This window comes from Spea bombifrons, chromosome 6 (assembly GCF_027358695.1).
Source record: "Spea bombifrons isolate aSpeBom1 chromosome 6, aSpeBom1.2.pri, whole genome shotgun sequence".
Classification (NCBI taxonomy): domain Eukaryota; kingdom Metazoa; phylum Chordata; class Amphibia; order Anura; family Pelobatidae; genus Spea; species Spea bombifrons.
This window is the reverse complement of record NC_071092.1, coordinates 29,763,711-29,779,268: the sequence shown is the minus strand read 5'-3', so window position 1 is coordinate 29,779,268 and position 15,558 is coordinate 29,763,711. Positions and strand designations below refer to the sequence as shown.

Here is a 15,558-nt window from a genome sequence, read left to right as displayed (position 1 = left end):
AAATAGTCTTCTAATACTCTTCTCCAGGGGCATAAATAGAAACCACAGGGCCCTGGTGCGTTATTGCCTCGGGGCCCCCAACTTCAACAAGCAACATGTCCCACATTGCCACCTTTGCCCTAAACAGCTTGTGAGTGTCACATTTGGCCCTCAACAGCTTGTGAGTGCCTTTTGCCCCAAGCAGCTCATCAGTGCCATCCTAACCCCAAACAGCCTGTCTGTGCCATCTTTGCCCTCAGCTTGTTAGTGCTCTCAAACAGCTTTTCTTTGCCATCAGGGTTAAAATACACTTCAACACTTTGGAGAGAAATGGAGATCACCCATACTTGCCCTGCTCCCTCCATTCTTTACAGTATAGAATAGAGGGTGCTAAGTAGATACATTTGCCATAATTCTACCTACCTGTACCTTTAAGTACTCCAGGTACAAAGGGGTTAATCCATCCACTGCACTCTCTGGGTGCCAGGAGGGTGGCCAGTCAATTACCGCCCCTCTGGCTCTCAAAAGAAGCAACCTCTAAAAGGACAAAAAGATGTTAAACCCTTCCCTTATAACCACAGAAAGGTCGTCAGTTGAAGCCATTGATTCCAAATATTTGCCTCACGGTAACCCCAAAAATTTACAAAAAAGGAAAACACATGCGGCAAATCGATTCTGTACTTGATTAAAAGAACTGTCACTGATTACACTGGAAATACTAGTGTAAATACTAGTGATTGGAGAATGTATTATATCGCCCATTGACTATAATGACACATTCATTCTAACACACGCATTCCTTCTCACACCACTCATGCTAACACACACTCTATCTCACGCTACTTACATTCTCTTGCTTACATTCTCTTGCACATTCAGTCTCTCTCAAAAGGCCCTTCTGACCTGGACCGGTCTTTACTTGACCCCTTTACTTGGCTCCCTTCAATGTGGCTTCTGATCTCGACTTTCTCGCCCTTACTGAATTACTAATGAAGAATTCATTGCTAAATCTAAGGGTCGCTACTCATGCTAATCCTACTGGACCTTTCTGCTGCTTTTGACTCCGTGGACCACCATCTTCTCCTTCAAACTCTCCATGATTTTGGACTCAGATTCAGATCCTACCTTCAGCATCTCCTTCTCAAGTAACACTTTTCCTCTCAGTTGGTGTACACCAAGCCTCAGTTCTAGCACTCGTTCTGTTCTCATTTTACCCTACCTCTCTTGGTAAACTAATTTCAACCTTTTAAATGTAAACCTTTTAATACCACCTGTATGCTGATGACATCCAGATCTACCTGTCCTCATCTCTCTCTCCCTTCTTCGTGTAACTAACTGCCTTGCCTCCATTTCTAACTAGATGTCTATATGATTCCTAAAAAACACTCTATCCAAAATTGAACTTCTTATCTTCCTCTCTCCAATGGTAACATTCCTTCCACAGTTTCTCTGGTCCATCCCTAACAATGGCACTTTTACCTCTTGTGTAATATACTCTAACTTTTTCTGGATTGTAAGCTAGTTTGAGCTAGACCCTCCTTACTTCTTGTTTCTGTAAGTCAAATTGTTATATTATGTACGGCCTGTAAAGTTGTGTTTATACATTGTACAGCACTGTGGAATATGATGACACTATACTGTATAAAGCAATAAATAAATACTTCCAGAAACAATGAAACACAACAAATTTGTTTTGAAGGACCCTACGACAGTAACAGGCCTAATATATCACTCTTGTGCCTCATGAATACCCAACAGCGGCAAGATGCTTGAGAACACAGTATTTTATGTAGACACAGAAAACTGTCAATAAATCAATTTTATAAAAAAAAATGCTAACGTCCACATACGTTAAAAGACACAATTGCACAACATTGATTACAAGAACAAACGTACATAGGTCCCAAATATGCTTGCAATATTTAAAAATGTGCTACAGAAGCACCATTCCCAAGATCGGGGTTAAGGCAAAGACGTAACACATATACTTCAACGTTAAAAAAATACTTCCAGCTTCCCCATAGAGGTGATACATGAAAAAAGCATGTAAAGAGGCCAAGTTAAAGTGGATCTGGAGCTCTAGGCAAAGGTGACCATATTTCCCCTTTTAATGAAGGACTCCTCCGCCCCTGAATTAAGGAGATAAATGGTCACACTTATATTGGCACTGTTTTAGGAAATCTCTATAAAGGAACTTTCTTGTTTGCTATTTTTGTACAATTATAGATTCTAAACAGAAACTTTGATCACTAACAACTTTTATGGCAAATGTTCTCCCCTTAAACTTAAGCTGCCAGGGTCTTCTGACTCATCATACTGGCACAGATGGAGTTCATTATCAGAATTTTCAGATCTACAGTGGATATAAAAAGTCTATACACCCCTGTTAAAATGCCAGGTTCTTGTGATTTTAAAGAATGAGACAAAGATAAATCATGTCAGAACTTTTTCCCCCTTTAATGTGACCTATAACGTGAACAATTCAATTACAAAACAAGCTGAAATATTTGAGAGGGAAATAAATAATAAAAAAACTCACAATAACCTGGTTGCATAAGTGTGCACACCCTCTTATAACTGGGGCTGTGGCTGTGTTCAGAATTAACCAATCACATTCAAACTCATGTTAAATAGAAGTCATTACACACCTGCCATCATTTAAAGTGACTCTTGATTAATCACAAATAAAGTTCAGCTGTTCTGGTAGGATTTACCAAAGTCATGGTCCGCAGAGAGCTTCCAAAGCATCAGAGGGATCTCATTGTTGAAAGATATCAGTCAGGAGAAGGGTACAAACGAATTTCCAAAGCATTAGATATACCATCGAACACAGTAAAGACAGTCATCATCAAGTGGAGACAATATAGCCCAACAGAGACATTACCAAGAACTGGACGTCCCTCCAAAATTGATGAAAAGACGAGAAGAAAACTGGTCAGGGAGGCTTACAAGAGGTCTACTGCAACATTAAAGGAACTGCAGGAATTTCTGGCAAGTACTGGCTGTGTGCTACATGTGACAACAATCTCCCGTATTCTTCATATGAATGGGCTATGGGGTAGGGTGGTGAAACAGAAGCTTACCTTACACAGAAAAACATCCAAGCCTGGCTGAAGTTTGCCAAAACAAACATCAAGTCCCCCAAAAGCACGTGGGAAAATGTGTTATGGTCCGATGAAACCAAGGTTGAACTTTTTGGCCATAATTCCAAAAGGTATGTTTGGCGCAAAAACAACACCGCACATCACCCAAATAACACCATACAGACATTGAAGCATGGTGGTGGCAGCATAATGCTTTGGGGCTGTTTTTCTTCAGCCGGAACCGGGGCCTTAGTCAGGGTGGAGGAAATTATGAACAGTTCCAAATATCAGGCAATTTGGGCACAAAACCTTCAGACGTCTGTTAGGAAGGTGAAGTTCACCTTCCAGCACGACGACGACCCAAAATACACATCCAAATCCACAAAAGCATGGCTTCACCAGAAGAAGATTAATGTTTTGGAATGGCCCAGCCTGAGCCCAGACCTGAATCCAATTGAACATCTGTTGGGTGATCAGAAGAGGGCAAAGGAGATGTCCTCGCAATCGGACAGATTTAGAGCGCTTTTGCAAAGAAGAGTGGGCAAATATTGCCACGTCAAGATGTGCCATGCTAATAGACTCCTAGCCAAAAAGACTGATTGCTGTAATAAAATCAAACGGTACTTCAACAAAGTATTAGTTTAAGGGTGTGCACACTTATGCAACCAGGTTATTGTGAGTTTTTTCCCCCTCAAAGATTTCAGCTTGTTTTGCAATTGAATTGTTCATGTTATAGGTCACATTAAAGGTGGAAAACCACAAGAACCTGGCATTTCAACAAGGGTGTGTAGGTGTTTTATATCCACTGTATATGTGTATGCATGTAAGTGTGATGCTAAAGAAACAATACATATGAAAGTACTTTGCCAGTACTTTGATATGCACTCATCAAACGTTAAAAAAATATAAATAAAACCAATTACCTTCAGGAAAATATGTAGCTCCAGACTTGCAGCTGTTGGGAGTAAAGCAAGGCAGGAAATCTCTCCCATTGCACTTAATGGGAGCCTTTTTAGGCCCCCTAGAATGCTTGCCTGGCTAGGAGTGAGTATAGCATGTGGCAGGAGATTTGATCAACCGAATAGCTAGGAAGAGGGGGGGGTCATGGAAAGGGGCAACCTATTTTAGGATTCTGCAATTTAACATGACGTTTTAAAGGGGCCACTCAGCAATCGTATGTATTAATATATATATATGATGGCTGGATTGTGCCCTTAACGTAGAAGGGTTTCAAAAAGACAGAATGACAATTGTAAACATTTGAAATGAAATATATTAAAAAAGACACAAAATGCATACACTTCTTGTCTTAGTCTGCAATGGTTATATCTAAAATGTATATACATAAGTTTTAGCTTTACATATAATTTGTCATTTTTGTATAGCATCTCTTCTTTTAAGTTGGGACATATAAAAATGAATATTGAAGGTCTATACAGTGCGCATCCTGAACACACATGTATATAAATCACATGTATTTATGTAATTTACCGATGATCAAAATATTGGAGTCCTCCGTCAGAAGAAAGTCTTGGATCTGTAAGCTATATAGTTCCATTAAGGTTTATGTATTTTGTGGGAGTTTTCAAGACACGTACACATAGATATTTAAACTTTCATTTTCACTATAAGGAAATAAATTTCAGTCTGAACTCTTCCAAGGTAGATGCAGGCTTGTCTCTGCTCCAAGCATACAAACAGGAGCTGGGAACGCTTGTGAGAGCGTGGCAAGAACAAGGTGGATGTTATGTTACAGATAATGAAAATAAGCAGAGAGAGAAAGAAAAGAAAATAAGAGCATATTTACAAATATACCGTAAATAAATAGTGAAATATGATGGACAGTGCCAAAATACCAAAAAGTATGTAATGTAACACGCTACATAGAAAAATACATAAAACAGATGGGGAAATATTATAACAGAAATATAATTTGATATCATTCTGCTTTACAATAACTGAGGGTACCTTCTAAATGGAATAAATATTTGCAGTCATTCTGGTGCTATTTACTCTCTTCTGGCTCCAACCCTTAGAGCATTACCAAGGCCTATGTGATTAATTGGCCAGATAATTGTCCATTGTTATGACTTATTAACTGAGTTTGCTTCAGGCTTTTATCATTATAGGTAATTAGAAATGCTGCCACATTAGCCAGTGATTTCATAGCCATAGCTGGCTTGACTTTTTTTACTGGCATGGCTAAACCTGTTTACAGAACTGGGTATAGTATTAAACGGTTGGTTCACAACAGAAGGCTAATACAATATTTTCTGTTAATAGATAAAAGCAAAATGTCATTGTGTTTAAAAAGTGTTGCACACCCCCAACAGCTTGGGTGCTTTTCCTCTTAAAATTCAAATCGCACACAGTGGGGAAACAATTTTGATCATCTTTTAATGATAAATGTATATAATTAATTTATTTTAGTTTATAATCAGCTTATGCGGATGTCATTAAAATGTCTATAAAACAAAAGACAAATGTAAATCACACAAATATATGCATATCTACAAGAGTCTCACCCACTCCCCACCAACTTTTCTCCACCTCTGACCCATTTTCCTTGCACTCCTTCAAAGAGTCCTTCACTTAGAAGAGGGAGAGCTCCGAGTAGGAATTCCCCAGCTATGCAGACAGAGTTCCATTGAATATTTACAAATACATGCTCTGGCAATAAACACTGTGCCATATGATACAATGCGCGTGTGTTCAAACGCACAGTTCCTGGCACAAACTGTATTCTTTATGTTGTCCGCAAATTAGTCCAGGGTCTGCCTTGTTCAAGTTAGCTTCAACATTTAGATGCTCTTCTGGTTATTTTACATTTCAACTTACAAATAAAAAAAGAAAAACAACTTTACAGATATTTTAGTGAATGTATCACTTTTGTACACGTATATGTGGCACACGCCGTTTCAACTAAAATAAATAAATATTAACTCCCTTTCAATCCAATAAATATATAAAAATAATGCTGGTAAAATATTAATCTTGGAATAATACTAGGAATTTTTAAATATTTAATTATTTCGATTTTGGTTTTACATGTACAGAAATAAGTAGTGACTTTTTTTGCGCTTTGTTTTTGTAGTCAACAAAGACTATGTGGGTTCAATTAGCAGAAATGAACAATAATGGCTATTATATATTATATATATCTTCTTTGTAATAGAGAATTGTTTTTACATATTTCCATTCTGATGGCAACATTGCCTTAATTTATACAATTTTAAAAATAAAACACTATTTCTTCAATTGAAGTGAATCAGTCAAGTGAAAAAAAAATATTCTTTGAATTCATTGTTTTGGATAGGATTTGGGATCATTTTCTTCCTTCTTCTGGATATACTCCTCCTACTCTGTTTCCTATGCTTGCTTTTCTACAATATTACTTGTTAGGGTCCTGTAAAGGACTGTACTATACAGGATTTCTGAACAATGCATGATGGTTAAACACTATATGGTGAGAAGAATATATTAATATATGGAAAAACATGAATTAACCTTACAAATATCATTTTGCTAGCTATGACAAAAACGTACCTGTACACTATTTAGGCCAAACATGTAATCCAAGTTGCTTTTTAAGAAAGTACACCAATTAGAGATGAACATAGATGGGTGCTATCAATCTGATAGAAAGCCTTATTTAAAAAATAGCCTAAATCTTACCAGATGATGCATTATGATTAGAAAACTAAAATTAAAGAATAGTAGCTTGAAATGTAGAGAGAGAGGAATACAATGAAGAGGGTTGCTATTGAGAATCAAGAACTGTGAAAAAAGAATGGTATGGTGAGCAAGGGGGTAAAGTAAAGAATTGTTGATCTGTTGGTAAAAGTTGGAAATGTGCTCCAGCTGGAAGAAGGCTTAAATCCCACCTCACACATCTTCATCTGTTTTGATGATGTGGAACAAGGTAACGTTAAAGAGCACCTGGTGACCATTGTTCCAGGCATAGAGGGCACGATCCCGGGCATTGTAATCCAGCATGGATATATGAAAGTACTGATTGTGGAAAGGAATGTCAGTGTATTCATAGGATGAGGTCTTGGTAGAGTATGAATAGTGTACCTTGGCTCCAGTAAGGTGAGAATTAGTGACATACAAAGTTCCACAGATCATGAAGGACTCTCCAGCGCTTCTTTTGGGATACCCAGTACTCCAGCTCTTTACCACTTCCAGTGTATCCTGTCTTAACTGACTGATGACAATATTGCCAGCGTTTTGGTTTGTGGCATAGACAGCCCATATCCCAAACTCATCAGCCATCAGATCAATATCAGAGTATCCACCCCAGGTATAAGGATAGACATTGTTGAAGCCGGCATTGTCCAAGCTACGCTGGGCTAGAACCTTCCCAGCGCCAAAACTATACTTGATGATGATGTTGCTCTGGTACTTGTTAAAGAAGAGGGATCCATTGTACACCAAATGGCTAGTACCAGCCCATTTGACTGGGAGCGTGTAAGTCCTGGATTCTGAACCCGTGATAAAATCTGCCATAGACTTGTATTCTCGTACAACCTTATTTATTGTAAATCCTTCCATGTACCAAACCTAGAAATAAAGAAGCAGCAACAACATCCGTTCTACTATTAGTTTCATTTCTGCAGAAATACATAGTAAGCCATGCAAAATGCGCAGTGTAAAAATAGATTATGTAATGAAAGCGCTCTTTTGCTTGTGAGTAACCTGCTTGCACATAAACAGCTCTATTGCGTACGTTTTTGAGAAAAGCAGGTAGCTTAGTAGCCTACGCTTAAAAGTAGATTCATTTCTGAATACTGTCAAGTCTCTAACAATATCACAAATGATCAATATCATTATAACTTTTTTTTTTTTTTTAAACATAATTCACTACTTATATATAGGGGTGGTTGACAAATCACATTATTTGCTTTGGTAGAATTTTTAAATGTTTAGTGCAAATACTTTCCATTTTTTTAGTGGAAAATCTGAGCAGAATTTTTAAGTCAATTTCCACCCAAATTGCTTTTTTGACTACAAGAATTCATGTAAGAAGTCTAGTTTTTTGAAGTTTATGTTTCCACCATCGTTACTGGTGGCAGCACCCTTTTATAAAACAAGACTGGGGATGAAGGCTGTTATATGTGAATATCATTAATATTGTCATTCGTGCAATATAACATAAATATTAGTATTTATTGTGGTGCTAATGTGCTAAGATCCTCAGATCCCTTCACCCATGGAAATTGAAATATATATATACGGTATATTTAACTTTGTCATTGTATCAAAAATGTAAATGTTATCTCTCGCTGTTTATACGTACACGATTGTTTTTCTCTGATGCAGTGGGATCCGTCATCCACGCTCCAAATCTTGGCCCAGATGCCTTCACAGTCATTGGCCCAGTGATTTTCATTAGCTTCCCACAAGCTAGAAAGACAAGAAGTATGGAGATTGTGTTAAAACAAAAACAGAGCTATGTAGAAATCAGTTATACCCAAGATTTTGTTTTAAATTTTATATAACCAGTCAAATCTCTGGCTGGCCCAAGATGTATGGAGTTTTGCATAACCATCTAACATGCCTCCCATGCTTTGTTCTATTGTTATTGCGAGTGTTTGAGTGTGTGTGCGGGCGTGTTATTGTGTGTTTGGGAGTGTGGGTGTCTGGGTGTGTGTATTAGTGTCTTGGTGTGTATGTTAGTGTCTGGGTGTGATGGGCACCTTGTAGTAGTTCATCTGTGTTTGTAAATTTATGTTGCTAGCTGCTGCATAACTATATTATTTTATTTAATTAAATTATTTATTTTGAACTTCTTTAGTATAGTGCCAATGGTATTTTAATATTTAATATAGTAACTAGTGATGTGCAGTAATTACCCTGATTCATTTCCAAGTTTAATTAATTTTAATTATTATAATTGATTCATTTAATTTACATTGTAAGCAAATGTTTGGTCTGCCATATCAAGAGGGCTTTGATTATTTTATATATTATTTTACTGTAAATATTGAGTTGATACAGCTAGTAATGCTTTGGTAGAAAGTGGACAAACTTGTTTCTGCATGCAGTCACTCAAAAAATGATGTTCATCGAGGTTATGATGGGATGGGGGATTAATAGGAAGGGACGGATATAGTAGGGAAGGGGAGGAGCATTAACTGGAAGGGTGGGAACTGTAGCAATGGGCAATTATAAATCAATGTTCTAGCCACGCCTACTGATAGGTGCACTGCGAAAATCCTGCCCCCAGGCTCACTCCTGCTCTTAGGCACCATTAAACACCAAAACCCTCTAAACTCTTTTTACAAAGAGCCAGCTGCCCAGGATACAGAAATTACCACATTGTATTCATCGATGATCATCAATGTGCTTTGAAGGACTAGATATTTTGGGAAGGAAAGCATTAAAATATCAACCTATTAGCCCGATTAGGACATCTTTCCATCTCTGTGTGTATCAAATCTTCCACTAAAATGTATTACCACCAAGAAATCTTGTTATTCTAAATCCAGACAATAATTAGCTAAGAATTATATAAATGTTCTCAACAGTGCGTCTGATTTATTCCAGAGGACTTCCCATGAACACACATGCAGGAGTAAAACCATCTGCACACAGATTTAATGAATAAATAGAAGCTCTTCATTAGGAGAAAATGCTGGACCTAATTTAATTTGATTTGGGAAACACATTAAAGTACAGAAGAAAAGCGTAGAGAAGCGTCTTCTCCTTTGCCAAGTTCTGCAGTGTTTTGCTTTTTTTCATTTTCTTTTATGAAGATATAGTTAACTCTTTGACTGCCAGGCATCCAGACACATTTTTCCACCTGGGAGGTCAGGCCAATATTTTTAATTTTGCTGTAGTTATATTTATGCGAAAACCTATATTTTTTCAGAATAGGTTAACATATTCATAAATCCCTAGCCGCAAACGGTAAGCTTTGATTGTACAATAGTACGTTAGCTCAGAAGAGCAGGGCCCTTTGACATGACTTGACATGTTAATTATAATGTTCATTTTGTATGTTGTTAATTTAATGTTTATGTTGTATTACAATATAATACTAGTACCTATTAACTTTACATAATAGTTTTTAATTATATTTAGAACAATATATTTCAGCATACCTGTTGTTAAATGTCAACTTTTGGCACCCACCTAAACCCTATATTCTTTACTTATTTGTACCGGTTCTAAAGCATATAAAAAATGTATATGCCTCCAAGCATTTAGCGGAAAGTCTGATCCAGGAAATGTCTTCTTTGCACCAGAAATAGCACAATGTATAGGTGAAAGTTTGTGCACTGCGATGACATCATTTTTACAATGAGAGATGCACCTTATAAGTGTTCAGACAAAACATTCATTGCTCTTAGTATGCTAAGCAAATTATCCTCAGCAGATTTGCCTATTGAACCTTTCCTCTGAATGTTTAATTACATAAAAAAAAATAACTTATCAATGTCTGCTTTTGTGTTCCTGGCAAACATAATAAATGAAGACAATTTTAAAGATTTCAGCTGTACTAGGAATGATGTTTCTAATGCTGCATTTAATTACAAAAGATTTATCAGACAGACGGAACTGCACCTTTAAAAACTGCCACAAAAAATATTAATGCGAGATATTGCCAACTATTAAAGCTCTTCTGATTTTTACACATTTTTATTTCCGGTAATAGGTCCACTATCCATATGATGGATTGTACAATTATTATGAAGCCCACCTCCTCGTTTGAGTGTCACTTAGCCTTTGTGTTGCAAGGAATATAAGATTGATAACATAAATAACTATAATTGATGGTGTTGAAAATTCCTTATTCTCTAGCTGTCAGAAAATAATCTATAGACTTAAGTGAGCAAAGGAAATTCTCAAGCACCTAAGTGTAGAATTAAATGAGGGAGAGCCAGTGGAATGGCTTTTATACAACCAAGAATTAGTCTTAAAATGCACAAATTTCCGATCAATACACCATTTCAAAACAATAAACCTTGCAGTTAAGATTTGCTATCACACTGCTGTAAAATCACTACAATACATTTGAAGTTACAAAATAAAAAAAAACAATACATTTTTTATTAAATCACAATATTGGAAACTACAAGATATGGTCTCAAAAACATCTCAGAAACAAAGCGAGAAATATACCCACCTTTTGGAGGCTTTTTAAGTAAGACTGTCATGTATACAACAATAGCTGTAAATCCATATATAGTTCAATACAGCTTTGCAAAATAATTATTTCATCAGGAGGAAGTAGCATAAAACATAGGTCAGTGTGTGTAAATGATGGAGTATTCTATTTGATCACGTACATCAACTCATCTTATAGACCTACTCCAGATCCAGCCATATTGGTCCCAGAGATGGTAGAATGTTATAGGCTCTCATAGACTTTCTGATAATTCTGTACCTTGCTTTATGGCATTGTAATGAAATGTGCAATCCGCATTTAAAATTGCTATGGTGAAGAATCTTTAATTGGATATTGAGAGAAGACCCTTCACTATTTTATGTGGTTGAGGTGAGAGAGTGCCAGGACATGAACTGGGGTTATGTTCCATATCTGGGCTATCCTTTGCATTTGTAGTGTGATACCTTCCTCCTCCAGCATAAGCATTTGCTAGTAATTACCATGTCAAATGAGAAAGGACAGTGGGCACATCCCCACACAGTAATATGAATATGAAAAGGTGCTGCCTTATAAGCATCCTTTTTCAGGATGTCTAATAATAATAAGTCCTTTACAAAAAAACATAACATGGGGAGTATAGCCATCCTGAAGCTCATGAAAGATTATATGATTTCTTATCAGGCCTGGACTAGTTGGGGACACCAGGCAAATGCACAATAGCTTCTCCCAGCCACCTGTAAGACGGCTTTGAGCACTGATGTAACCCTTTAATGTGTGTCCATCTGCTGGATACATATGGCCACGGTCTGCAAAAGTGTTAGTGCAGGACCAGTGTAGTGCAGCCACCATAAAAGCATGTGGCCACACACATTCAGCAAGCAGGCAAACATCTACTAGCTTTTCAGTCCCGGTCTGGGCCTGATTTCTGTCCTCAGCTGCTGAATTACTGATTGGCAACCTCTGAAACATACACATTGTACCAGAAAAGATTGGGTCTTACTGAGTTTCTTCATGCACTCTTTGAGTCGGGTCTCGAGTCCAAGCACCCTCTGATGGAGCTCTTCATAATCAAAGGCTCCAATTTCGTGCTGAATGGTAGTCAAGATACTAGTCAGGTTGCGAATCTCTTCTTTGAACTGGATGATGAGCTTGGCATCTGTTTTATACTGTTCTAAAACAGGGATCAGAGGCAGCAACTCATCCATCTTTTCCTTCAGATCCTAGGGTAGAAGAAGAGTGTCTTATGAAACAGTGGGCTTAGAAGTGGAACATGTCTACCAAAATAGAATTGACCTGAAGCTATTAGACTTTCTCCTAACCTTTCCCTATTACCTTCCTTTGAAATATTGCCCTCCATATTTCAGCTTTTCATCATACAGTTGTGCATACCCTAAGCAGTATATATAACTGTATATATAACCCTACTGGTTATTACCTGGAAGTGGCGATTGAGTTGTGTCTTTCGATCTTCTTCAATTTGTCTGAATTTAGCTCTTAGCCCTTTCATCTGAGTTTCCATCTTCTGTACGTACTGAAAATCTCTCTGCGTACGCAGGTTTAGTACCTCGATGGACTGGGACATATTCTGGACCTGAGGGAAGCAGAGGCAAAAATGAACATGTAAACTATAGAAAAATAATATATAAAGGAGCTGAATCGATTAATTTAGACCGAAATGCAAAAAGTGCACCAACAGAAATCAAAACAATGGTGTATGACCATAAGGAGTCAAATTTCACTTCTTAGAACTCCTACGTGAGCCCAAACTAAAGCGTTTTGGCTGAGCCAAGGAGCTGGGGGTGGAGAAGCAGTGCAAATGCATGGGGGCATCTGCTGATAATTCAAAAAGGTGTTTATTTATAGGGGAAGCTATAGGGGAAGCTACCATATCCTTCTGTCACTACTGATTATCGAGTTGTGTGACAGAACCCATTTCTCCATATTAAATGACCACATTGAATAATTCTCTATCAGGATTATGATCAGTAGGATTCAGTATTTGAGCTTCTTCCATATGATTCATATCATAATTGACATGAGGTTTCCACCATAGTGTCCGTTATTAGGTTCAAGAACTCGGTGCCAGTAAAAGGAGCCCATGGAAAACGTTAATGAATTAAATGGAACAGAGCTTTTCTTAGTAGTCTGGCGACATCATCAGGAAGTAATATCTTAAAAAGTAATCATATAAGACGGCAGCATTAATGTGGTGTTTATGGAAGATTTGCAAGATGGAAGGCTTTTGTAAAGGCTGAACACAAAAACAGGCATTTGCCAAAGTGCATTTCAATGAGCATGGAGATCGTGTCCTATATTCAGATGAAGGATTGCACTCTAGAAACATTCTCATCAGTGGTATGTTTGGCTACAATAAATGGACATTAAAATGTGATAATGATGCAAAGCATGCCTCCAAATCTGCAAATATATTATTAAGTTAACACAAAATCAATATTCTTGGCTGGACATTGCGGTCCCCATACTTAATCTGTTTCTCAACCTTTAAACAACCAAGTAAAATTGGCATTGGAGTTTTGTTATTTTTTTTAAAAATTATTTTTTAATTATATTTTTGGCAATTCTATTTTCAATGAATATCAAGTTCATCGTAGGATACATCTTAGACTAAGGAGTAACATAAAAATGCTAAAATCAATAGCTGTGTCTCCTACTTCATTTTGGATCCATAAATAACACCTTTTAAGCCAAAGGATGAGTTTTTTATGTTGGACAAAACTAGAATAATCATAACACTATCTCTCTTTGCAAGCTTCAAGGGAAATTGTTGTTTCCATGTCTTATTAAACCTATTATACTCATTTTAACCTCATCTTGTCATCTTGACAGTAGGTGAGAAATAACCGTGCAGATATTGGGAATGGAGACTTAACTTCTAACTAAGTTTCTGATATATAAATATGTTACACTAATGGAATAAAAACATCACAATATTTCATTTTTATTTTTTCAATAAAAACATTAAATTATTTAGTATAATTATTTAGTATATTGAATCAGAAAGTGTAATGTTCGGGAAAGGTGGCCGATCTGTTTTATATGCCCTAACCACTACCAGTAAACGCTATTCTGGCAGAATTATATATACCGGTATATATATTGTTTATAAAGATGGAGCAGGCTGTAATAACAAGTAGCGAATGAAAACATAAGTTAATTCTTTTTTTTTTATTGAATCCATGCACATTTTAGGCTATTGGTTGCTTTGGGATAATATGATTTTTTTCTACCATCATGTGTGAATTGTCTTAGTAGATGAGTTTGGAACTGATAATCATCTGGACAATGATTATAGGGTGTTCTGTGCCATAGAAATATCATTGGTGCTGAGGATCCAATAATGACTTCTTATTCTCATTCATCCGCTGTAAATAATCTGATATTTTGTCTCACCTGTTGTCTAATATGAGGTCAGGATAAACAGGAGAGTTCCCCCCCCTAATTGTACATAGCAGCTGAGACAGTATTAAACAAAGCAGCCGGAATGCTTTGTCTACACTTGGCTATTTAACAATTTAATTTCCGCAAGGATATGCGATGCGCTGTTTTGTAGTCTGTTAGGCTGGTGGTTTGGTAATGGATGTGTTACAAGCCACTGTGTTGCTCCGTTGCTTCTTCCATTAGAGATTGTTTATCATTGCTAGTGAAAAGAGTCTGCTTTAGGCAGAGACAGTGGTTTCTCTCTTGAGAGAGGGGTGTCTGGGGCAGGGGAATATGAGAGGGCTATCGAGCTGGCAGTTTGATGAATCAATGATTTATGCAGCCTTCACCACATCTGTGACTCAGGAGGTCACTGATAATTTATGGTAGCTAACATCCTCAACACTGTGTCTCTCTGTCATTATTCATGCAGACTTATAGAAAACATGTATGGTTAGCGTACCTATTTATCTATCTATGTATCTATCCATTCTTAGACTTATGTACATTTAAGCTCCTTCTGTTCTCGTTGATGTCGAGCCTAAGCCATCTGAGGTACGCACCTGAATCCCAAGCTGAAATGCAGCCACCAATATCCTTTAACTGCGACAATTTCCAGAATATCCATAAGAGAACCAAGATTGTAAATCTACAAAGACCTTGCAGAAATCCAAAAGTAAGTATATGGGACAGTGAGCTCCTGGCTGCTTACTTCTTTCCTCTGGGGGTCTATCCAATAGAGTAGACATGGAAGTATTTGGGGGTCAGAAAGGATTCTCCCCCTTATAAAACATAATTAGCCAATATTTGTTTATTATAGCAAATTTGCTATTTTGCTGCAGAAGAATAGTAAATAAAATGGTTCAGAAAATGTACTGATTTCTGATATGCTTCATTCCTTGGATCTTAAAAGTATACTGATCAGATTTTGCGAAGGTGGGAGAT

General features: G+C 37.1%; 1 protein-coding gene and 1 long non-coding RNA gene across 6 annotated transcripts in view; one reads left to right on the top strand and one right to left on the bottom strand.

The window, feature by feature from the left end:
- Positions 1-15,558, top strand: part of LOC128499871 (uncharacterized) — a 374,046-nt gene that overhangs the window by 189,580 nt on the left and 168,908 nt on the right. The window lies entirely within an intron of this gene.
- The window catches only part of OLFM3 (olfactomedin 3), a 50,237-nt gene continuing 41,069 nt past the window's right edge, over positions 6,391-15,558 (bottom strand). For both annotated transcript variants that reach the window (XM_053468827.1, XM_053468826.1), the window contains exons 3-6: positions 12,611-12,766; positions 12,176-12,395; positions 8,362-8,468; positions 6,391-7,625 (exon numbers count right to left, since the gene is read on the bottom strand). In XM_053468827.1, coding sequence (XP_053324802.1) covers positions 6,948-7,625; positions 8,362-8,468; positions 12,176-12,395; positions 12,611-12,766 — 1,161 coding nt within the window. In that variant the 3' untranslated portion in view covers positions 6,391-6,947. The remainder of the gene's footprint in view (positions 7,626-8,361; positions 8,469-12,175; positions 12,396-12,610; positions 12,767-15,558) is intronic.